Raw genomic sequence first — 26,719 nt, 5'->3', positions numbered from 1 at the left:
TTTGTAATACCTTTACCAGTACAATTAATACCTTTACCAGTATAACAAGTTGTAATAACTTTTCCAATATACAAGTTGTAATAACTTTACCAATTCAAGTTGTAATAACTTTACCAGTATAACAAGTTGTAATACCTTTACCAGTACCACAAGTTCTAATACCTTTACCAGTATAATAAGTTGTAATACCTTTACCAGTATAACAAGTTGTAATAACTTTACCAATACAACAAGTTGTAATACCTTTACCAGTATAACAAGTTGTAATAACTTTACCAATACAACAAGTTGTAATACCTTTACCAGTACAACTACAAGTTGTATTACCTTTACCAGTATAACAACAACTTGTAATACCTTTACCAGTATAACAAGTTGTAATACCTTTACCAGTATAACAAGTTGTAATAACATTACCAATACAACAAGTTGTAATACCTTTACCAGTATAACAAGTTGTAGTACCTTTCCAGTACAAAAACAATTTGTAATACCTTTACCAGCATAACAACGTGTAATACATTTACCAGTGTACTGGTAAAGGTATTACAACTTCTTGTTATATATAACAAGAACTTGTAATACCTTTACCAGTACAACAACAATGTGTAATACTTTTACCAGTATGACAAGTTTTAATACCTTTACCAGCATAACAACTTGTAATACATTTACAAGCATAACTACTTGTAATACCTTTACCAGTACAACAAGTTGTAATACCTTTACTAGTACAAGTTGTAATACATTTACCAGTACAACAAGTTGTAGTATATTTACCAGTAGAAGTTGTTAAAACATTTTGCAGCACAACAACAAATTGTTAAAGATTTTTATCAGTAAAACAAGTTGTAATACCTCTACCAGTCAAAGTTGCAAAAGCTTTCCCAGTACAACACCTTTACCAGTACAACAAGTTAACAACATTACCAGTGTTTGCATCAGCAAAAAACAAGCCAGCGTTTAAAGAAAATTAAAAAAATGAGTTGAAGTCCAAGTCTGTCAATCATGGACGACCTTTGAAGTCTTCAAGTATCTGATCAAGTGACACCGAGGGAGCCGATTGTCCACCAGGGAGTCGACCGGACTAGTTCGACAGGGTCAAAGGTTGCATCACGTGATCACCGAGACTGGCTTAACGCAAACGGAACAAACCCAAGAAGATCAAGAAAGTCTGGAGAACACTTCTCCAAAAACACCATGGTACTGTTGCATGTAGGTGAGCACCCTGACCAGCAGGGGGAGTCTTAACATTCATTGTCACATAAAGCTGAAACCTAATAGTACTAATAGTACTGATAGTACTAATGGTACTAATAGTACTAATGGTACTAATGGTAGTAATGCAGTGGGGGGGATTGAAAAAGAAAATATAATTTTCCAGTTAAATGTGAGGCCAAAATGATTCCATAGCTGCACACAATTGCATGAAAGTGATCAAAAATAGTGAAAAGCGAAAAAAAAATTAGAATATTAGAGACACGCATATGAAATTATTGTAGCAATAGACAATCATGGCTGAATGAAATAAAACGCTAAGGCACTAATAAGTAGGAAAATACTTCTGGAAAGTTCCAATCAGACCATAAACATTTACAACGCCGCGTATACTTTCTCTTCTTTTGACAAAAAAAAAAACAAACAATGAAAATATTAAGATTTTTTTTGTAAAATAATATTTAAGTCTCGGCTGAGGTGATCTTCAATACAAAACAAAATATATATATATATATACATATATATATAGATAGACATATGAGCAATTTTTGAGCATCATCTTGAGTTTATAGAGTTTTAGCTTTCATGTTTCTTTCCTATTGTGACCTTTCGGAATAAAAATCTTTCCTGTGCAGCAACATGGATCCGTCATGGACGCACTTGCAGCAGGGGGTGGGCGATACAGCCTTACATCGATATCACCATACATATTCCAGCCTCCTGCCTTAAACGGTAAAATATTTGGAATTAAAAATATTTCCTGTCATCATGGATGCTCTTAAAGCAGGGGGCGGTGATACGGCATTACATCGATATCGCTATACATATTCCAGCCTCCTGCCATTAACGCTGTATTATTTGGAATTGAAAAAAAATCTTTCCCATCATCATGGACGCAATTGAAGCAGGGGGCGGGCGATACGGCCTTACATCGATATCGCCATACAAATTCCAGCCTCCTGCCATTAATGGTGTATTATTTGGAATAAAAAAATTTCCCTGTCATCATGGATGCATTTGAAGCAGGGGTTGGCGATACGGCATTACATTGATATCGCCATACATATTCCAGCCTCCTGCCAGTAACGGTGTATTATTTGGAATAAGAATGTTTTCCTGTCACCATGGATGCACTTAAGGAAGGGAGTGGGCGATACGGCCTTACACCGATATCGCTATACAAATTCTAGCCTCCTGCCATTGACGGTGTATTATTTGGAATTAAAAAGCTTTCCTGTCATCATGGATGCACTTGAAGCAAGGGGTGGGCGATACGGCCTTACATCGATATCGCTATACAAATTCTAGCCTCCTGCCATTGACGGTGTATTATTTGGAATTGAAAATATTTCCTGTCATCATGGATGCACTTGAAGCAGGGGATGTGCGATATGGCCTTACATCGATATCGCTATACAAATTCCAGCCTCCTGCCATTAACGGTATATTATTTGGAATAAATATCTTTCCTGTCATCATGGACGCACTTAAAACAGGGGGTGGGCGATACGGCCTTACATTGATATTGCCATACATATTCCAGCATACATATTCCAGCCTCCTGCCATTAACGGTGTATTATTTGTAATAAAAATCTTTCCTGTCATCATGGATGCACTTAAAGCAGGGGGTGGGCGATACGGCCTTATATCGATATCGCCATACATATTCCAGCGTCCTGCCATTGACGGTGTATTATTTGGAATAAGAAGCTTTGCTGTCATCATGGACGCACTTGAAGCAAAGGGTGTGCGATACGGCCTTACATCGATATCGTCATACATATTCCAGCCTCCTGCCATTGACGGTATATTATTTGGAATAAGAATCTTTGCTGTCATCACGGCCTTACATTGATATCGCCATACATATTCCAGCCTCCTGCCATTAACGGGGTATTATTTGGAACTAAAATACTTTCCTGTCATTATGGATGCACTTGAAGCAGGGGATGTGCGATACGGCCTTACATCTATATTCCAGCCTCCTGCCATTAACGCTGTATTATTTGGAATTGAAAAAAATCTTTCCCATCATCATGGATGCACTTGAAGCAGGGGGTGGGCGATACGGCCTTACATCGATATCGCCATACAAATTCCAGCCTCCTGCCATTAACGGGATATTATTTGGAATAAATATCTTTCCTGTCATCATGGACGCACTTGAAGCAGGGGGTGGGCGATACGGCCTTACATCGATATCGCCATACAAATTCCAGCTTCCTGCCATTAACGGTATAATATTTGGAATTAAAAATATTTCCTGTCATCATGGATGCACTTAAGGCGGGGGTGGGCGATACGGCCTTACATCGATATCGCCATATATATTCCACCCTCCTGCCATTAACGGCATATTATTTGGAATAAGAAACTTTGCTGTCATCGCCATACATATTCCAGCCTCCTGCCATTAACGGGGTATTATTTGGAATTAAAAAACTTTTCTGTCATCATGGATGCACCTGAAGCAGGTGATGGGCGATACGGCTTTACATCTATATTCCAGCCTCCTACCATTAACGGTGTATTATTGGGAATAAAAATCTTTGCTGTCATTATGGACGCACTTAAAGCAGAGGGTGGGCGATACGGCCTTACATCGATATCGCCATACATATTCCAGCCTCCTGCCATAAACGGTATATTATTTGGAATTAAAAATATTTCCTGTCATCATGGATGCTCTTAAAGCAGGGGGTGGTGATACGGCATTACATCGATATCGCTATACATATTCCAGCCTCCTGCCATTAACGGTATATTATTTGGAATAAATATCTTTCCTGTCATCATGGACGCACTTAAAACAGGGGGTGGGCGATACGGCCTTACATTGATATTGCCATACATATTCCAGCATACATATTCCAGCCTCCTGCCATTAACGGTGTATTATTTGTAATAAAAATCTTTCCTGTCATCATGGATGCACTTAAAGCAGGGGGTGGGCGATACGGCCTTACATCGATATCGCCATATATATCTTTGCTGTCATCGCCATACATATTCCAGCCTCCTGCCATTAACGGGGTATTATTTGGAATTAAAAAACTTTTCTGTCATCATGGATGCACCTGAAGCAGGTGATGGGCGATACGGCTTTACATCTATATTCCAGCCTCCTACCATTAACGGTGTATTATTGGGAATAAAAATCTTTGCTGTCATCATGGATGCACCTGAAGCAGGGGATGTGCGATACGGCCTTACATCGATATCGCCATACAAATTCCAGCCTCCTGCAATTAACGGTGTATTATTTGGAATTAAAAATCTTTCCTGTCATCATGGATGCACTTGAAGCAGGGGGTGGGCGATACGGCCTTACATCTATATTCCAGCCTCCTGCCCTTAACGGTATATTATTTGTAATAAATATCTTTCCTGTCATCATGGACGCACTTGAAGCATGGGGTGGGCGATACAGCCTTACATCGATATCGCCATACAAATTCCAGCCTCTTGCCATTAACGGTATAATATTTGGAATTAAAAATATTTCCTGTCATCATGGATGCACTTAAGGCGGGGGTGGGCGATACGGCCTTACATTGATATCGCCATACATATTCCACCCTCCTGCCATTGAAGGTGTATTATTTGGAATAAGAAACTTTGCTGTCATCGCCATACATATTCCATCCTCCTGCCATTAACGGTGTATTATTTGGAATTAAAAATATTTCCTGTCATCATGGATGCACTTGAAGCAGGGGATGTGCGATACGGCCTTACATCTATATTCCAGCCTCCTGCCATTAACGGTATATTATTTGGAATAAATATATTTTCTGTCATCTTGGACGCACTTGAAACAGGGGGTGGGCGATACAGCCTTACATCGATATCGCCTTACAATTCCAGCCTCCTGCCATTAACGGTGTATTATTTGGAATTAAAAATCTTTCCTGTCATCATGGATGCACTTAAAGCAGGGGGTGGGCGATACGGCCTTACATCGATATCGCCATACAAATTCCAGCCTCTTGCCATTAACGGTATAATATTTGGAATTAAAAATACTTCATGTCATCATGGATGCACTTAAGGCGGGGGTGGGCGATACGGCCTTACATTGATATCGCCATACATATTCCACCCTCCTGCCATTGATGGTGTATTATTTGGAATAAGAAACTTTGCTGTCATCGCCATACATATTCCAGCCTCCTGCCATTAACGGTGTATTATTTGGAATTAAAAACATTTCCTGTCATCATGGATGCACTTGAAGCAGGGGATGTGCGATACGGCCTTACATCTATATTCCAGCCTCCTGCCATTAACGGTATATTATTTTGAATAAATATATTTTCTGTCATCATGGACGCACTTGAAACAGGGGGTGGGCGATACAGCCTTACATCGATATCGCCTTACAATTCCAGCCTCCTGCCATTAACGGTGTATTATTTGGAATTAAAAATCTTTCCTGTCATCATGGATGCACTTAAAGCAGGGGGTGGGCGATACGGCCTTACATCGATATCGCCATACAAATTCCAGCCTCTTGCCATTAACGGTATAATATTTGGAAATAAAAATATTTCATGTCATCATGGATGCACTTAAGGCGGGGGTGGGCGATACGGCCTTACATTGATATCGCCATACATATTCCACCCTCCTGCCATTGATGGTGTATTATTTGGAATAAGAAACTTTGCTGTCATCGCCATACATATTCCAGCCTCCTGCCATTAACGGTGTATTATTTGGAATTAAAAATCTTTCCTGTCATCATGGATGCACTTAAAGCAGGGGGTGGGCGATACGGCCTTACATCGATATCGCCATACAAATTCCAGCCTCTTGCCATTAACGGTATAATATTTGGAATTAAAAATATTTCATGTCATCATGGATGCACTTAAGGCGGGGGTGGGCGATACGGCCTTACATTGATATCGCCATACATATTCCACCCTCCTGCCATTGACGGTGTATTATTTGGAATAAGAAACTTTGCTGTCATCGCCATACATATTCCAGCCTCCTGCCATTAACGGTGTATTATTTGGAATTAAAAATATTTCCTGTCATCATGGATGCACTTGAAGCAGGGGATGGGCGATACGGCCTTACTTCTATATTCCAGCCTCCTGCCATTAACGGTGTATTATTTGGAATAAAAATCTCTCCTGTCGGCATGGAGGCACTTGAAACAGGGGGTGGGCGATACGGCCTTAAAATCGATATCGCCATACATATTTCAGCCTCCTGCCATTGACGGTATATTATTTGGAATAAAAATGATTATAGACGCATTTCAAAACGGGTCACAAAGGGTCCTAATGTGGCTGCTGATGTGTGCAGTAAAATATTACATAATTTCCGCTTGTAGTATTGTCTGAAAACCTAGTATTAATTTACTGTTTATATCTGGTTACTTTCTGTTGTAACATGTTCTATAAACACTTTTGTTAAAATAATAAACCCTAATTCTAGGGTTGTTTGGACACTTTACATCCGTTTTTGGGTGATAGTACGAATTTGATATCGAATCAATACTGTATATTTAGAGGCAGTGTCGGTCATATTAATGCTATATCACAATCATAATCAGTAAAAATATAAATTAAACATGTTAATTATTTCCTTATTCCCTTTAATTATGTACAATATTTGGAGCAAAATAAATTCAAAAGTGCAAAATAACTAAACCACTATTGGCGGATTTAAATCCTTTAGTCATTGCACTAAAACTAATAACTTCCAGAGTTTGTTAACAATAACAAAAACTATTTTGTGGTATTGACCATTCACTGACGCTAAACTTGGTATTAGTACTGTGGATATTTGTATCGATCCGTCCACCCCGTTTACATTCAAAAGCTCTATCACAGCGTCCTCTATCCTCCTGTGGTGAGTAGTCTAGCATGTTTTGCCCTTCCGCTAGTCCTCCAGTGATAGTTGTAAAAGTAGTTAATTTTTCCGTCAGAATTAGTGACTCGCATTGCGGAGGGACGTTAGCTGCCAGCTCACTAGCGAGGACGCTAAGAGTGCATAGACGCTGTCAAATGTGTCAACACGCATTTTACTAAAAGCTCTATAAGCTAATTTTCAGTTTTGTCCTTTTATTCCGCCATGGAACGATGAGGACCAGAGAAGTCCAACGTAAATACTGGGGGGCCCTGAGGGACCAGCAGCAGACTGTTAGCCTGCAGCCACAAGGAAGTACCGTAAATTTCGGACTATAAGCCGCTACTCTTTTTCTACACTTTGAACCCTGCGACTTACAAAACGGTGCGGCAAATTTGTGGATTTACTTTTGCCTAATGGCCAAAAGGTTGTGTTTTACTTTTAATCAAACCCAAGCACTGAAAAGGTGTGCCCACTGCACGTGCTGAAAACGCTATGTCCTGTTTTAATGCCTTAAACCGGAAGTATAACGTCTCAAAGCGTTTCAACTCGTAGGGATTCGTCATTCATCACTCCAAGCAATTGTAAGTTTTACAATATAACTAAAACAATTCTTACTCACTAGACCGTCCCATGTGCGATGTCGGTAGGAATGTTTTCACGCATATTTGTACGTGCCATCGTGATGTAATGAAGCTAGCTAATATGCTAACACATTTACGAGTGTCTATGTTGGTATTATTAACTTAAAGTGGCCTTCTTTTTGTTTAGTTTCAGTTTCGTAAATTTACCAACACGTCACCGTGGGGTTATTGAGTCTGTTTAGCTGATTGGAGCTCGCTTACGCAGCAAGTGGGTCCATGACGATGACTTGTGTTTTGTTTGATCAGCCGTTTTACTGCCGTGTTACAGACAGTTTGGAAACAATTAAGGTATGAACATTTACAATGTAAATAACTAATTTCACAATGTATATATATCTGCGGCTAATTAATGGAAGAATTTATTTTTTTATTTATTTTGTGGAGGCGGCTTATATAGTTCTATAGTCTGGAAAATACAGCATTACCTTTGTTGAGTGTTAACTTTGAAAAAAGACAGGCCTCTTAACATTTGACATCTGCGACCGAGCTGAAAACCCTCAGGTAACCCGGGAGTAGAACTCAGGACTACTTCCAACATTACAGACCTTTCCGTTTAAAAATAACTTTATTCATGTAATGTTCCTGGGTAAGCTAGCGTCCCGGCAGCAATAACCCCATGAACACAACCTGGACTTGTTTCCTCACAGAGTATACAATACAGCGTTTGGGCGCCCCCTTGTGGAACAGCCAGTGTTAAAGCGTGACATTTAAATATTTCATAAATAAATATGTGCGCGCACGCGGATGAAGACGCCGACGATTTGGTGGCAGCTCTCTGTACAGCAAAGCAGACGTTTTTAATACTAACACTTTCATTCCGGGCTTCAAACTGCTATCGTGAAAAGTCGTGACCCCGGCTCGAGTGAGACGTTTGACCTTTTGGAAAGCGCTCAGCCCGCCGATGCTCACTGGCAGCTGAGGTCTGGTTGGCTGAGCCAGGACCAGATCCGGATCATCTCCTGCGGCGTCCTCGGGTGGACGAGCATGAGGCTCTTGTAGGCGCAGGGGTTGTTCCTGTACTTCTCCTCGATGTTGAAGGTCCGGAAGCCTTTGTGCTTCTCGGGGGCCAGCGCCACCTTCAGCAGGCACATGCCCGTGTACACGTCGTCTATCGGGTACAGCGCCACGCGGGCCGACGCCTCGTGCAGGCGAGCGGCCACGCTCCTGGAGTAGAGGTATCCGCCGCCCCCGGCGTACGGAGGGTAGGACCCCACGAACATGCTGTCCGGGATGAAGTACTTGCCCTTCTTGTCCCGGTGCGGCCCCGCGTTGGTGATGACGTCGCCCACGAAAAGGTCGGCCGCTTTGGCCTCCGAAAGGCTGTGCAGGAAGCTCAAGATGCCGTACGTGTTGACGAAGACGTCGTCGTCCCCTTTGAAGACGAAGCTGGCGTTGGGACAGCGCGCCTGAACCCAGTCCAGGAACAGGACCTCCTTGAGGGTTAGGTTGAAGAAGGAGTCCCTGTAGTCCCACTGGAGGATGTCTCGGTAGAGGGTGCTCTCGTAGGCCAGCATGTCAGACACGTCCGGGTGGTCGTCTCCCGTCAAGGCTCGGCCCAGGAGGAAGACGGTGACCACGGTCCGATTGGCCACCACGCCCGCCCGCCCCCACGACTGGCGGATGGCCTGGCGGCGGGCGAAATTCAGCGCCAGTGATTTGACGGCCAGGAGCAGGAAGGGGGGCTTGTTGCAGATGTCGGGCTGGTCCACCAGAATGGGGTAGGAGCGGCAGTGCATGTGAAGCAGGAAGTCCTTGAAGCGCTCGGGCAGGGTGTTGTAGTCCTTCACCTGAGTGCTGACAGAGACGTCTGGCCGGCAGGCGTCGTAGTGCACCTGGGTGCCGTTCAGCCAGTCGGGCAGTTCCCCCTGGCTGCGGTTGGACAGGATCGGGTTGTTCCAAAAGTCCAAGATCTGCTGCTGACGGTTCCAGTAAGCCGGACTGGGCGCCATTCTTCTCCAGAAGGGCTTCAAGGTGAATATGATTTTGAAGAGGCTACTCTTGTCCCGGCTGCCGTGACAGAACACCAGGAGGAAGATGAAGAGGTTCACCATCATCACCATCACCACCACCTTCAGCCTCACCCGCAGCACCGCCATGACCTGACACACACACACACACACACACACACACACACACACACACACACACACACACAGGTTATCATTTGGAATGGGGACCAAGTTTTTGATCATGACTTGTGGGGACCACTTTTTCTACAGATTGTGGAGACATTAAAAAAATGAGGTAAACATATGGCCGCTGCCCAGTTAGCTCATACACGTCTTTAAATCTCTGGATTGATGAAGTAATGTGCTGACCATTCTTACTGGGGACCCTGGGGAAAAATAGTTTACATGGTTCACGGGGGACCAAATTTAAATCATTTTGCATAATTCACACAAATTTGTACGGATGCAATTTGGGCTGCTGTGCAAATGTCTCACCCTCAAACTAACTAGTAAACATGTTTTATGGGCCAAAGCTCAAAAATCACTTAGGCATCTTCAGAATGGACCCGACTATCATTTAAAAAGGTTTCCCTTTAGGGCAGTGGTTCTCAAATGGGGGTACACGTACCACTGGGGGTACTTGAAGGTATGCCAAGGGATACGTGACATTTTTTCAAAATATTCTAAAAATAGCAACAATTCAAAAATCCTTTATAAATATCCATCTATCCATTTTCTGCTGCTTATTCCCTTTGGAGTCGTGGGGGGCGCTGGTGCCTATCTCAGCTACAATCGGGCGGAAGGCGGCGTACACCCTGGACAAGTCGCCACCTCATCGCAGGGCCAACACCGATAGACAGACAACATTCACACACTAGGGCCAATTTAGTGTTGCCAATCAACCTATCCCCAGGTGCATGTCTTTGGAGGTGGGAGGAAGCCGGAGTATCCAGAGGGAACCCACGCATTCACGGGGAGAACATGCAAACTCCACACAGAAAGATCCCGAGCCCGGGATTGAACCCAGGACTACTCAGGATTTTCGTATTATGAGGCAGATGCACTAACCCCTCTTCCACCGTGAAGCCCCTTTATAAATATATTTATTGAATAGTACTTCAACAAAATGTGAATGTAAGTTCATAAACTGTGAAATGAAATGCAACAATGCAATATTCAGTGTTGACAGATTGATTTTTTGTGGACATGTGCCATAAATATTGATGTTAAAGATTTCTTTTTTGTGAAGAAATGTTTAGAATTAAGTTCATGAATCCAGATGGATCTCTATTACAATCCCCAAAGAGGGCACTTTAAGTTGATGATTACTTCTGTGTAGAAATCTTTATTTATAATTGAATCTCTTGTTTATTTTTCAACAAGTTTTTAGTTATTTTTATATTTTTTTCCAAATAGTTCAAGAAAGACCACTGCAAATGAGCAATATTTTGCACTGTTGTACAATTTAATAAATCAGAAACTGATGACATAGTGCTGTATTTTACTTCTTTATCTCTTTTTTTCAACCAAAAATGCTTTGCTCTGATTAGGGGGTAACAGTGCAAAATATTGCTCATTTGTAGTGGTCTTTCTTGAACTATTTGGAAAAAAAAATAAAAATAACTAAAAACTTGTTGAAAAATAAACAAGTGATTCAATTATAAATAAAGATTTCTACACATAGAAGTAATCATCAACTTAAAGTGCCCTCTTTGGGGATTGTAATAGAGATCCATCTGTATTCATGAACTTAATTCTAAACATTTCTTCACAAAAAAAGAAATCTTTAACATCAATATTTATGGAACATGTCCACAAAAAATCTAGCTGTCAACACTGAATATTGCATTGTTGCATTTCTTTTCACAGTTTTATGAACTTATATTCATATTTTGTTGAAATATTATTCAATAAATATATTTATAAAGGATTTTTGAATTGTTGCTATTTTTAGAATATTTAAAAAGAAATCTCACGTACCCCTTGGCATACCTTCAAGTACCCCCAGGGGTACGGGTACCCCCATTTGAGAACCACTGGTCTAAACAATAACAAAATAGTCTCATGTGTTTGTGCAGTTGAAATGCTTGACTGTGCTGCTATACCTCATGAATTATTAACGATTTATTATTTAGGAAGTGACATCACGACCGAGCCGGAATTCAATTTTGCGACCAAAACAGTCTCATTTGTGGTCCAAACAGTAAGAAAAATAGTCTCATTTGTTGTGTGCTAGGTTTGTGCAGTTGAAATGATCGATTGTGCTACTATACTTTACGAATTATTAACGATTATTTAGGAAGTGACATCGAGAGGAGCCAGATGAGGTGGTTCAGGCATCTGGTCAGGATGCCACCCGAACCCCTCCCTAGGGAGGTTTTTTAGGGCATGTCCAACCTGTAGGAGGCCACGGGGAAGACCCAGGACACGTTGGGAAGACTATGTCTCCGGGGTGGCCTGGGAACGCCTCGGGATCCCCCGTGAAGAGCTGGACAAAGTAGCTGGGGAGAGGGAAGTCTGGGCTTCCCTGTTTAGGCTGCTGCCCCCGCGACCCGACCTCGGATAAGCGGAGGAAGATGGATGGATGGATGGCATCACAACCGAGCCAAAATTTAGTTTTACACCAAATTTTTGGTCAAAACAATTACAAAATAGTCTCATTTGTTTGTGCTAGGTGTGTGCAGTTGAAATGCTCAACTGTGCTGCTATACTTCACGAATTATTAACGATTGATTATTTAGGAAGTGATGTCACGACTGAACTGGAATTCTGTTTTCCTTCAAAACAGTCTCACTTGTGGTCTAAACAATAATGAAATAGTCTCATTTGTTTGTGCAGTTGAAATGCTTGACTGTGTTGCCAGACCTCATGAATTATTAACAATTTATTATTTAGAAAGTGACATCACAACCGAGCTGGAATTCAATTTTGCGACCAAAACAGTCTCATTCAAGGTCCAAACAATAACAAAAATAGTCTAATTTATTTTGTGCTAGGTTTTTGCAGTTGAATTGATCGATTGTGCTACTATACTTTTACGAATTATTAACAATTTAGGAAGTGACATCATGAGGAGCCAGATGAGGTGGTTCGGGCATCTGGTCAGGATGCCACCTGAACGCCTTCCTAAAGGAGATGTTGAGGGCACGTCCAACCGGTAGGAGGCCACGGGTAAGACCCAGGACACGTTGGGAAGACTATGTCTCCTGGCGGGCCTGGGAACGACTAGGGATCGCCCGGGCGGAGCTGGACAAAGTCGCTGGGGAGAGGGAAGTCTGGAATTCCCTGCTTAGGCTGCTGCCCCCGCGACCCGACCTTGGATAAGCGGAAGAAGATGGATGGATGGCATCACAACCGAGCCAAAATTTTGTTTTACACCAAATTGTTGGTCCAAACAATTACAAAATAGTCTCATTTGTTTGTGGTAGGTGTGTGCAGTTGAAATGCTCAACTGTGCTGCTATACTTCACGAATTATTAACGATTGATTATTTAGGAAGTGATGTCACGACTGAACTGGAATTCTGTTTTCCTCCAAAACAGTCTCACTTGTGGTCTAAACAATAACAAAATAGTCAAATTTGTTTGTGCAGTTGAAATGATTGACTGTGCTGCTATACCTCATGAATTATTAACAATTTATTATTTAGAAAGTGACATCACGACCGAGCTGGAATTCAATTTTGCGACCAAAACAGTCTCATTCGTGGTCCAAACAATAACAAAAATAGTCTCATTTATTTTGTGCTAGGTTTGTGCAGTTGAAATGATCGATTTTGCTACTATACTTTTACGAATTATTAACGATTTAGGAAGCGACATCATGAGGAGCCAGATGAGGTGGTTTGGGCATCTGGTCAGGATGCCACCTGAACGCCTTCCTAGAGAGGTGTTTAGGGCACGTCCAACCGGTAGGAGGCCACGGGGAAAACCCAGGACACGTTGGGAAGACTATGTCTCCCGGCTGGCCTGGAAACGCCTCGGGATCCCCCGTGAAGAGCTGGACCTAATGGCTGGGGAGAGGGAAGTATGGGCTTCCCTACTTAGGCTTCTGCCCCCGCGACCCGACCTTGGATAAGCGGAAGGAGATGGATGGATGGATGGATGGCATCACAACTGAGCCAAAATTTTGTTTTAGACCAAATTTTTGGTCCAAACAATTACAAAATAGTCTCCTTTGTTTGTGCTAGGTGTGTGCAGTTGAAATGCTCAACTGTGCTGCTATACTTTATGAATTATTAACGACTGATTATTTAGGAAGTGACGTCACGACTGAACTGGAATTCTGTTTTCCACCAAAACAGTCTCATATTTGGTCTTTTAATTCAAGTACCCCTTAATCAGAGCAAATAATTTTTGGTTGAAAAAAAGAGAAAAAGAAGAAAATACAAGACTATATCAGTTTCTGATTTTTTAAATTGTATAACAGTGCAAATTATTAATCATTTGTAGTGGTCTTTCTTGAACTATTTTGAAAAAAAGATAAAAATAACTAAAAACTTTTTGAAAAATAAATAAGTGATTCAATTATAAATAAGGATTTCTACACATAGAAGTCATCATCAACTTAAAGTGCCCTCTTTGGGGATTTTAATAGAGATCCATCTGGATTCATGTACTTAATTTTAAACATTTCTTCACAAAAAATAAATCTTTAACATCAATATTTATGGCACATGTCCACAAAAAAATCTATCTGTCAACACTGAATATTGCATTGTTGCATTTTTTTTCACAGTTTTATGAATTTATATTCATATTTTGTTGAAGTTATTCAATAAATATATTTATAAAGGATTTTTAAATTGTTGCTATTTTAAAAAAAAATCTCACGTACCCCTTGGGATACCTTCAAGTACCCCCATTTGAGAACCACTTGTCTAAACAATAACAAAATAGTCTCATGTTTGTGCAGTTGAAATGCTTGACTGTGCTGCTATACCTCATGAATTATTAACAATGTATTATTTAGGAAGTGACATCACGACCGAGCCGGAATTCAATTTTGCGACCAAAACAGTCTCATTTGTGGTTCAAACAGTAACAAAAAATAGTCTCATTTGTTGTGTGCTAGGTTTGTGCAGTTAAAATGATCGATTGTGCTACTATACTTTACGAATTATTAACGATTCTTTACGAAGTGACGTGAGGACCAATCCAAAAATTATGTTTTTGACCTAAAGTCTCATTCGTGGTCCGAGGAATAACAAAATCGTCTCGTTTATTTCTGCAAGGTTTTTGCTGTTGTGTGACGTTTAAAAACTCTCGATTGTGTTGCTTTAAATGTATGAGTTTAAGATTACGATACCCAAAGTGAAGTCATTGCTGGCATTATCAATCAATCAATCAATGTTTACTTATATAGCCCTAAATCACTAGTGTCTCAAAGGGCTGCACAAACCACTACGACATCCTCGGTAGGCCCACATAAGGGCAAGGAGAACTCACACCCAGTGGGACATCGGTGACAATAATGACCCAGTGGGACGTCGGTGACAATGATGACTATGAGAACCTTGGAGAAAAGGAAAGCAATGGATGTCGAGCGGGTCTAACATGATACTGTGAAAGTTAAATCCATAATGGATCCAGCACAGTCGCGAGAGTCCAGTCCAAAGCGGATCCAACACAGCAGCGAGAGTCCCGTTCACAGCGGAGCCAGCAGGAAACCATCCCAAGCGGAGGCGGATCAGCAGCGCAGAGATGTCCACAGCCAATACACAGGCAAGCAGTACATGGCCACCGGATCGGACCGGACCCCCTCCACAAGGGAGAGTGGGACATAGAAGAAAAAGAAAAGAAACGGCAGATCAACTGGTCTAAAAAGGGAGTCTATTTAAAGGCTAGAGTATACAAATGAGTTTTAAGGTGAGACTTAAATGCTTCTACTGAGGTGGCATCTCGAACTTTTACCGGGAGGGCATTCCAGAGTACTGGAGCCCGAACGGAAAACGCTCTATAGCCCGCAGACTTTTTTTGGGCTTTGGGAATCACTAATAAGCCGGAGTCCTTTGAACGCAGATTTCTTGCCGGGACATATGGTACAATACAATCGGCAAGATAGGATGCGGCTAGACCGTGTAGTATTTTATACGTAAGTAGTAAAACCTTAAAGTCACATCTTAAGTGCACAGGAAGCCAGTGCAGGCGAGCCAGTACAGGCGTAATGTGATCAAACTTTCTTGTTCTTGTCAAAAGTCTAGCAGCCGCATTTTGTACCAACTGTAATCTTTTAATGCTAGACATGGGGAGACCCGAAAATAATACGTTACAGTAGTCGAGGCGAGACGTAACAAACGCATGGATAATGATCTCAGCGTCTTTAGTGGACAGAATGGAGCGAATTTTAGCGATATTACGGAGATGAAAGAAGGCCGTTTTAGTAACGCTTTTAATGTGTGACTCAAAGGAGAGAGTTGGGTCGAAGATAATACCCAGATTCTTTACCGTGTCGCCTTGTTTAATTGTTTGGTTGTCAAATGTTAGAGTTGGATTATTAAATGGAGTTTGGTGTCTAGCAGGACCGATAATCAGCATTTCCGTTTTTTTGGCGTTGAGTTGCAAAAAGTTAGCGGACATCCATTGTTTAATTTCATTAAGACACGCCTCCAGCTGACTACAATCCGGCGTGTTGGTCAGCTTTAGGGGCATGTAGAGTTGGGTGTCATCAGCATAACAGTGAAAGCTAACACCGTATTTGCGTATGATGTCACCTAGCGGCTGCATGTAGATGCTGAAGAGTGCAGGGCCAAGGACCGGACCCTGGGGAACTCCACACGTTACCTTAACGTAGTCCGAGGTCACATTGTTATGGGAGACACACTGCATCCTATCAGTAAGATAAGAGTTAAACCAAGACAGGGCTAAGTCTGACATACCAATTTGTGTTTTGATACGTTCTAATAAAATATTATGATCGACAGTATCGAAAGCAGCGCTAAGATCGAGGAGCAGCAACATAGATGACGCATCAGAATCCATCGTTAGCAATAGATCATTAGTCATTTTTGCGAGGGCTGTCTCCGTGGAGTGATTTGCCCTGAAACCGGATTGAAAGGTTTCACATAGATTGTTAGACGCTAAGTGTTCATTTAACTGCTCCGCAACAATTTTTTCGAGGATTTTTGAAATAAAGGGAAGGTGAGTTTACCATGAGGTCAGGATCGAGGTTAGGTCTTTTAAGAAGAGGATGAATAACCGCTTTTTTGAATGCTAGGGGAACAGTGCCCGAGGAAAGTGATAAGTTTATAATATTTAGCACTGATGGACCTAATAATACAAAGAGCTCCTTGATCAGTTTCCCAGGAAGAGGGTCAAGTAAACATGTTGTTTGTTTTATTCCATTTACACGTTGTAACAATTCCTCTAATGTTATTTCCTCAAAACGAGAGAAACTATTTTGGAGGGCAGTATCCGCCGTATATACCATCGTATATACCATCGTATATACCATCGTATCAGTGTTAATAGAACCCCGTTGTAGACCAGGAAGTTGCTTTCTTGTTGTTGCTGCTGCGCTCCTATCCTAAGTGCTGCTGCCACTAACGTTCATTGTTGTCCACTTTTGAAAAAGTTTGTTCTTTTCTGCTTTTTTTTTTTAAACACTTTGTTCTCAGAACACACACTGTCGTATACAAGCCGTGTCACCGCCACCGGAAGAACTTTGTTTTCTCGCTTTGATACGTACTTCTTTTATATCAGTGTTTTCACGTCTTTGTTACTTATGTGAAATGTTTGGTAATGTAGCGGATTTTAAAAAATACGTATCAACATAATACATATAGTCTTAGACTTAGTTAGTAGGGACTGAGAACACCACTTAAATGCCATTCATCCATCCGTTTTCTACTGCTTGATCAGTAAGTAATAGCCTGTTTTTACACAGTCTTTGTTTTTATTTGACAAACTTCCTAATCCGTCTTGTCCAGACAACTGGAACAACTGTGAATTTGTCGATACATATTTTCTTTCTTTCTTTCTTTAGTTTATTTCGAACATGAACACACAGTGGTTCTCAAATGGGGGTACGCGTACCCCTGGGGGTACTTGAAGGTATGCCAAGGGGTACGTGAGATTTTTCAAAAATATTGTACAAATAGCAATAATTTAAAAAATCCTTTGAACGTATATTTATTGAATAATGCGTTAACAAAATATGAATGTAAGTTCATAAACTGTGAAAAGAAATGCAATATTCAGTGTTGACAGCTCGATTTTTTGTGGACATGTTCCATTAATACTGATGTTAAAGATTTCTTTTTTTTGTGGGGAAATGTTTAGAAAAGTTCGTGAATCCAGATGGATCTCTATTACAATCCCCAAAGAGGGCACTTTAAGTTGATTACTTCTATGTGTAGAAATTTTTATTTATATTTGAATCACTTGTTTATTTTTCAACAAGTTTTTAGTTTTTTTTATATATTTTTTTCCAAATAGTTCAAGAAAGTCCACTACAAATGAGCAATATTTTGCACTGTTATAAAATTTAATAAATCAGAAACTGATGACATGGTGCTGTATTTTACCATTTATGTCTTTTTTCAACCAAAAATGCTTTGCTCTGATTAGGGGGTACTTGAATTAAAAAAATGTTCACAGTGGGTTCATCACTGAAAAAATGTTGAGAACCACTAGTATAATACATCACACAGTTTCATATCATTTCACTTTACATCATGTCCGAAAAGGAGTAGGAAGAAGCAAAACTTATTTAATCCTAACCCTTTCCCACTTCAAAAGTGTTTACAAATATACAGAATCATTTACTGACCTTTTAATAATAAAATAACATCTGTGAATTAGTATACACAACAGTTTTGTAATATGTAATCAATTCGTTCGGTCATTATTAACATACTAAGATGCAGAATATCTTATTTTCAATAAGGTTGAATGTATTTCTCATAATTCTTCTTCTTTGTACTTTTTAAGCACTATTAATTTGAACAACCTCTTAAACTGGATCATATCAGTACAATGTTTTTACTTAATCCATTCAATAATTTAATTCCACATACTGATATGCTCAAATTTTTAAGTGTTGTACGTGCATACAAATGTTTTAAATGAGATTTTCCTCTAAGGTTATATTTCTCCTCTTTAGTTGGGAAAAATAATTATACATTTTTTGGTAGCAGGTTATAATTTGCTTTGTACATCATTTTAGCTGTTTGCGAACTTTAATATTTTTGACTCAATAAATAAAGGGTTTGTATGTTCTCTATATCTAACATTATGTATTATTCTTATTGAGCTTTTTTGTAACACAGTTAACGAATTTAGCGCACATTTGTAGTTATTTCCCCATATTTCTGCACAATAACTCCGATATGGTAACACTAGCGAGCAGTAGAGAATATGAAGGGAGTTTTGGCCCAGGACGTATTTTGCTTTATTCATTATTGAAATGTTTTTCGCCACCTTATGTTTTGTGTATGAGATTTCCAGTTCATCATATGCAGTCACCTTTCAATTTGAAAGGTGACTGCATATAAAATATAAAGATTGAACATTTAAATATGAATGCGGAACAAAAAATGAACGTAAACACTGAATCAGGAGAAAGTTTCCAGTTCTTTGTGTACAACACAGCATGTAGGAAGAGCATTGTCTTTCCTCATCCTGTTTGTACACCACTTTTCATGTCCTCATATAGCTCCCAGACCAGTGGTTCTTAATCTGGGTTTAATCAAACCCCCGGGGTTCGGTGGAGCCTCCACCGCAGAGGTCAAGACACATCTGACTCATCGTGTAAATGAAAACTTCTCCCTATCGGCGTATTATGGATACGGCAACAGCAGAAGTCACACTGATTTTCAGGTGTGTAATTTGTTCCGAGTTCATGCACTGTGCTAATTTTGTGCACCAGTAAAAATAACATAACTTTGTCTTGAATTTGAAAAATACATATATTTTGTTGGGCAGTACGGAGACACAGGGGTTAGTGCATGTGCCTCAAAATACGAAGGTCCTGAGTTGTCCAGGGCCCAATCCCGGGCTTGAGATCTTTCTGTGTGTAGTTTGCATGTTCTCCCCGTGACTGTGTGGGTTCCCTACGGGTACTCCGGCTTCTTCCCACTACCAAAGACATGCACCTTGGGATAGGTTGATTGGCAACACTAACATTGGCCCTAGTGTGTGAATGTTGTCTGTCTATCTGTGTTGGTCCTGCGATGAGGTGGAGACTTGTCCAGGGTGTACACCGCCTTCCACCCGAATGCAGCCGAGATAGGCTCCAGCGCCCCCCTGCGATCTCAAACGGGACAAGCGGTACAAAATGGATGGATATATTTTCTTTTCACTAAAAAAAGGGTTCAGTGAATACGCATATGAAACTGATGGGGTTCGGTACCTCCAACAAGGTTAAGAACTACTGTCCCAGACACATGCAGCCCTCTTGCAGTAGGATACATCATATGCAACCGCATCCTGGGTCAAGCCTGCCGGAGAAACAATGACTGCCCCCAATGTGAAGGTCAGTCCTGTGAACATCATGTTGGAGGGGAAATCACACGGGGGAAATTCTCTCTGGTGGACCTCCCTTTGTGCTGGACTGGCTGAGCAATGGCTGCCAAGGTCAATGTCAATCCAAATAAGTTCTCCCAGCCTGTAACTGTGGGTAGCCCTCCATGCACATTAACTATTTCCTGTTTTGGTGTCTCTGATTTGGCCAGAGGCAGTCAGAGCCAGGAAGGCTGAGTCCGTCTTCCTCTGCTGTCGCAAGATGAGAGATGCCAGAAGTCCGGAGGACACCAATGGCGTTAGAGATGAATGCAATCGTTTTGTGCTTTGTTTGCTTAGGTAGCCATACAGTGAAGAACATTGTTTTGACAAATAAGCACTTGCGATGCTTTGCAATGTTCTCTGTCTCATAGTGGAGATGTTGCAATGTGCATCTTTTTGTAGATTACCAGATGTTAGTTGGACAGCTTCAAATTTTTTCTTCTACACAGACCTGGTGCGTCACACACGGTGTGGAGATGTCTTTTACCAGTTTAGGGAACTGGATGCTGGGTTCGTTGCAACCTACAACATTTTCAGAAGAAATGCTGTCACAGAAAGCATCAAATGCTCAAGTGTTAAGCACAGAGACGTTCGCTTTATCTACTTTAAAGGCCTACTGAAACCTACTACTACCAACCACACAGTCTGATAGTTTATACATCAATGATGAAATATTAACTATGCAACACATGCCAATACGGCCGGTTTAGTTTAGTAATTGCAATTTAAAATTTCCCGCGAGTTTCTTGTTGAAAACGTCGCGGAATGATGACGCGTGCGCGTGACGTCACGGACTGTCAGGAAATATTAGCACACCACCATTTGCGGCTAAAAGTCGTCTCTTTTCATCGCACAAATGAACAGTATTCTGGACCTCTAAGTTGATGAATCATTTGCCATTAGTTCAATTAATAATGGAGACTATAAAGAACAATGCTGTTGGTGGAAAGCGGTGTATTGCAGCTGTCTTTGTTTCTTTGTTTTTAACACAGAGCGGTCAAGCGAACATGTTTATCTACGTCAACCAGCATGTTTTTGGATGGGAACATTGTGATATATATCTTACCGGAGACATCATTGGATTATTCGTCCTCCTGCAGTAGCTGTTTAAAAGGCAGCTGTGAGCTTGGCTCCTCGGCTTCTCTGAGACACTGCGTGTTCACCGCAGCCATCCGACCTCAAGGTATGTCTTTACAATCTCACTAAAACACTATTTAAACAATAAGCAGATAAAGGATCTTCCAGAATTATCCGAGTAAATGTGTGTAATTACATCTGAAACGCTCACACTGCCGCTGCCCAGAGCCGTCGCTTTTTATTTAATTTTTTTTTTTTTTTCTGATCCTTCGCTATCAATATCATCATCCCCAAATCTTTCATCCTCGCTCAAATTAATGGAGAAATTGTCGTTTTCTCGGTCCGAATAGCTCTTGCTGCTGGTGGCTCCCATTAAAAACAATGTGAGGACGTGAGGAGCCCTCACCCTTGTGACGTCCTCGTCTGCGACTTCCGGTAAAGGTGAGACTTTTTTATCAGCACCAAATGTTGCAAACTTTATCACCGATGTTCTCTACTATATCCTTTCAGCAAAAATATGGCAATATCGCGAAATGATCAAGTATGACACATAGAATGGACCTGCTATCCCTGTTTAAAAAAAGAAAATCTCATTTCAGTAGGCCTTTAAGAGGCTGCTTTTATCAATTGCAGTTTTACTTTTTTCCGGTTCGCAGCCGGAAGTGCCCGCTGCCATTTTTTGGGGTGGAACCACTTGGCCTATCCAATTTTCCACGGCATCTCTCTATGTTTGGTGTGTGTTTGTGGCAGCATCAGACTTCTCACAGGGCTAAGCATCCTTTTGTCTCTTCTTTTTTTAAGATAACAAACCGGCATGTTTCCTTCGATGAAGGAAAGACGGCGAGCAATAAAACCATCCACCCTTATAGGTAAGTTTTCATGTTTAAAAATATCTTGTTTTATATTTTTGAACTCTGCTTCAACTGTGGCTGAACTGAAATAGTGGCGCCATTATTCCTGTCCAGAGTGGTAAGTAACTCACATTTGGTATTATATGGGGAATAATCCCAGGAAAGGAGGTGGATGTTATCGCGCTCCCCATCAGCCATGGCAAGTGACCTGCTCACCTCACACATTTCAGTTACCTACTGCGGGACATTGGTCTGGATCTGAGCACATGCATTCACTTGTTGCTGTTCCTCACCCTTGTCATCTGGGACGGTGACACACTCTTGTGCAATTTGTGCCCTCCGGTATTTCTTGCACCTTTCTAATGAGAAACGGACTCCAGAACTATCATTACCTTCGGCTTAAATAGTGATAGTGCATAACAGTTCCTTTGCATGCTCCACAGACTGTGATTTAAATAAGCTGCACTAAGGAAAGACCTTATAAAAAATCTTTAATCCTGTGTTTTTTTCTTCAGGCAAGTCCCAGTTGCAGATCATCTTGATGCAGTGTGCAACATTAACCCTGAAAAAACAAGGTGGTAGTTTTGCATCTTGTTCACAAAGTAAAATCTTTAGGAATTAATTGATGTAACTTTTAGGGCAGGATAAGGAGTGAACACTTTCACAAGAGCTCCTAGAATGGCCAGAGGAAAAAAATCACTCAACTTCTTTTTAAACAGGTGCACAAAAGCCAATGTGCGATGGCATCAACGTCATGTTTCTCTGACAGCATTTGCACCACTGGGAGATTGCTGTGCCCTGTCAGAACACCCTGATACAGAAATATGAGCTATTTGGCCTTGTCAGTTTTCTTACAACTGATCCAGTTGCATCAAAACATACTGTCTGGTGGGTTTTCTTTATGAAAGTCTTGTACACTTACATCTGTGTTTAACTCCAATAGTGACAGAAAAGCTTGTCCAGTACAATGTCTCTGATGCTACCACAGTGAGGTGAACTGTATGTTAACAGCTGCCATAATTAAATTGGGTTTTTGTCACCTAATTCCAAATCATTCTTTTCTTGTTTTGCTTTGCGCAGGGTGGACAAATTGGGTAGATGAGTTAGGCTCTGGATCTCCAAAGTCCATACGCCTGTGATGCCCTCCAGACATTGGGTTGCATACTGCCCTCGCACAGTTCAATGGTTCCAGACATAAAACGCTTTGAACAGCCAGTGTGCAGGGAGTCATCTGTGTTTTGCAGCATTTGAACACCATGGGGCTGTTAATTGCAGGCTCTCTGTCACATGTTAATTGGACATGACCGTGGCACTCATTACAGAATAGCCTTTTATGTCAATGTAATTGCTGGCGATTGATGGATAGACCTTGGCTCTCTTAAAAACAAATGTACAGGGACTCTTCATCACCTTCAAAATATGCTCAGTAATAACATGAGTCCAAGGGCCAGGCTTTAAAATTGTATATTCCCCTCATTTTGCTTGATATTGTTTGTTTGAATTTTCAACCTTTTCCGGAATGAATTCGATTCATTTTTCAAAAGGAACATCATGCTTTTCAGCTTGATGATTTGGTCCATCAGAAAGAGAAGCTGAAGAATCGGTGTCATCAATAGTCAAAGGATCACTTGTTTGATGACTAAAGCTGCGTTTAATTTAACAAAAGTTATAGAGGGCTTTTGCAGTCATGCCGTTCCCCAGCTGCTCACGCAGCGCGGTCCAAATACTGGCATTTGGAGTGGATATGTTGCCATTTTGCATTTGGAGTGGATATGTTGCCATTTTGGAGTATGGCATCTTTTGATGTGCAGAAAACTTAAATGATGGAATCCCAGTCTACTGCTGATTTTTTGGCCATCTAGTTTTAAGAAATAAATACTATTAGTATTAAATACTTTATTTCTGCAATGTATTTTACTATCAATTAAAGTGTCATGTACGCAACATGGGGCCTGATTACAATCACAAAAAATCGATCTATCTAAACCTTACAGCAAATGCCATACATTTGAAACCACTTACATTCTATGTTTTACATGCATAGGTAACGCTTACCCATGTTCTTTTTTTTGCAAATTAGCTTGTATTTAGGTCTGTTGCATTTGCAAATGAGTAAATGTGAAATGCCAGCAGAAAATTAGAAAAATAATTCACCTTGCATTTCTGTATTATCAGTGTGCATTAAGCTCTGTATACCTAACTACTTTTTATAATTACTGCAAAAGTTGAGTTAAAACTTTCAATTCCATAGGTGTACCGTCTCTTACCGCCACCAAGAGGCGGTGAAGACTCATGATACTAATTTGAAACGTAATTAATAACTCATAATTTAGAGCAACACAATCAAAAGTTTGAACGGCACAAACCAGAAAAAGCATAACACAAACAAATGAGACCATTTTTTTTGTTTGGACCACAAAGGAGACTGTTTAGGTCAAAAACTGAGTATTCCGGTTAGGTCAAGTCAAACGTTAATAATTCATAAAGTATAGCAGCACAATCGATCATTTCAACTGCAAAAATCTAGCACAGACGAATGAGACTATTTTGGCTTACTTTGAGATTATTTTGGCCTAATTTGAGGAACTCTGAGGGGTTTAGGTTCACGATGACATCACTTCCGGAAATGTGAAACATTAATATCTTGAAAAACAAAAGCAGCTCAATCAATTATTGCTGCACAAACCAGCAAAATTATAGCACAAACAAATGGGACCAATTTGACTTAATTTGGAGAACGGGGGGACTGAGTCACCTTTGATTGACCTGTAAAAGAATCGTTAACTCAGAAACGAAAGCAGCACAAACAATCATTTCAACTGCTTAAACCAGCACAAACGAAGGAGACCATCCTATCCATCCATTTCTACCGCTTGTCCCTTTTGGGGCAAGGGCTGGGTGAACTTTGACCTGTAAAAGGATCTTTAATAACTCAGATTTTTTTCAGTCACACCAATGTGGTCTGTAAATGATGCAAAACCACACCCTTTTTTCCGCACTCACCCTAAAGAGCACAGCTGTTACTTCCTGGCACTAAACATGCAGAAAGTAGGTCTCAGGTTTCTCTAAGCTTCCATTTTCACACTTTGCACTATTTTCTTACACTTTATTAAGCATATTCCCTATTTTTGCACCTTCCTTTTAAGATGTTATTGTTAAGTGTTCAATGTGATTTTACAGTTGTGTTGACATTTCCTTTCCTTTCTGCCTTGATAGCTGAGAGGTTTATAACCAGAAGGTTACAATTGAAATAAAAATAATTACACAAATGTTTTTTTCCCCTGGTCTTATCGATATCGTGATCATTTTCAGCCATGTCGCTCAGCCCTACTCCTTAGTCCAGGGTTGTCAAACTAATTTTAGATCGGGGGCCACATGGAGAAAAATGTACTACCAAGTTATCCGGACTGGTAAAATCACAGCACGATAACTTAAGAAAGGCTACTTCGGATAGTTTTCTTTGTTTAATAATAGAACAAGCACATTTTGAAAATGTACTAATCCTAATGTTTTCTTTACACTTACATGTTGCAGTTAATAGTATTCTACCTTTATTTGTCATTATTTATACTTTCTGAATAAATTATGTGATAATGTTAATCAGTAACTCATTGGTGTTATTTTTAAATCTATTCAAGATGAAACAAATACTATCAAAATCAGAATACAAGATGTTATTTATGTATGTTGCTCATTTTCCTCGACTGGTGTGTTTTTTTTTTTTAACATATGTAGTAGAGATGCGCGGATAGGCAATTATATCATTCGAAACCGCATTACAAAAGTCGTCAACCAATCGCCACGCACCCGAACCAACATTTCATCAAAGCCACACCTACACCCACCAGCCCGTTGTTGTATATCTAATATAGACGATGCAAGGCATTATTGAGGTTAGAAAGTGTAACTCCCTCCAAATAGCACAGACACAATGGCTTTCTTGAACTGATTTATTTAAAGGCTTCCTTTCCCTTCAAATTCACCGTGAAAACTGTAATAAATAAAGCAGGTTACAAATGTAAAAATAATAACATGCACAGCATGTGGATCAAACATTTTACCAAGTAAAATACCAACAAATGACAAATATCTCGTTGGCCACACTCGGAAGTAGCTTCCTTACATCCGTCGACAAACCAAACGAGACACTTCAAAATAAAAGTATGCCCACATACTGTTTCAAAGAGTGCTGCTCGTTTTTCGTATGTGGGTAACTACATTTAACTATTTATAAATGGTTGATTTCTATAGGCTAGTAAGGTAAAGTGTTGTACCTGACAAGTTTGGGCTACCTTGCTTCTGCAGCCTTCATCAGAGGTGTCACGTGATTTTAGCGGGACGTTGTCTGTGACGTGTTATATGGATTGTACCATCAAGAGTTGTCAGTTACAACACTTTACCTACTAGCCTGTATAAATCAACCATTTATAAATACACGTCAGTAGGCTAAATTAACCTCTTCAACATAACATTTAACTATGTATAATGTAGCGGCTGGCTACAGGGTGTTAGCCAATGACTTTGGCTGGGGGGCGGGACTTCCGGGAGAGATAGGAAGTGACGTTATCGAGAGGAAGTGAGAGTTTGCGTTGTCCCGGGAAAAGCGTTATA

At 40.6% G+C, this 26,719-nt stretch overlaps 1 protein-coding gene across 3 annotated transcripts in view; it reads right to left on the bottom strand.

Annotated features, from left to right (window-relative positions):
- Positions 1-818: 818 nt before the first annotated feature.
- Positions 819-26,719, bottom strand: part of b3gnt2b (UDP-GlcNAc:betaGal beta-1,3-N-acetylglucosaminyltransferase 2b) — a 65,548-nt gene continuing 39,647 nt past the window's right edge. For all 3 annotated transcript variants that reach the window (XM_061911319.1, XM_061911318.1, XM_061911320.1), the window contains exon 3: positions 819-9,828. In XM_061911319.1, coding sequence (XP_061767303.1) covers positions 8,635-9,825 — 1,191 coding nt within the window. In that variant the 5' untranslated portion in view covers positions 9,826-9,828 and the 3' untranslated portion in view covers positions 819-8,634. The remainder of the gene's footprint in view (positions 9,829-26,719) is intronic.

Source organism: Nerophis ophidion, linkage group LG09 (assembly GCF_033978795.1).
Source record: "Nerophis ophidion isolate RoL-2023_Sa linkage group LG09, RoL_Noph_v1.0, whole genome shotgun sequence".
Classification (NCBI taxonomy): Eukaryota; Metazoa; Chordata; class Actinopteri; order Syngnathiformes; family Syngnathidae; genus Nerophis; species Nerophis ophidion.
Note: the sequence above shows the minus strand (reverse complement) of the source record. Positions and strands in the feature narration are given on the sequence as shown.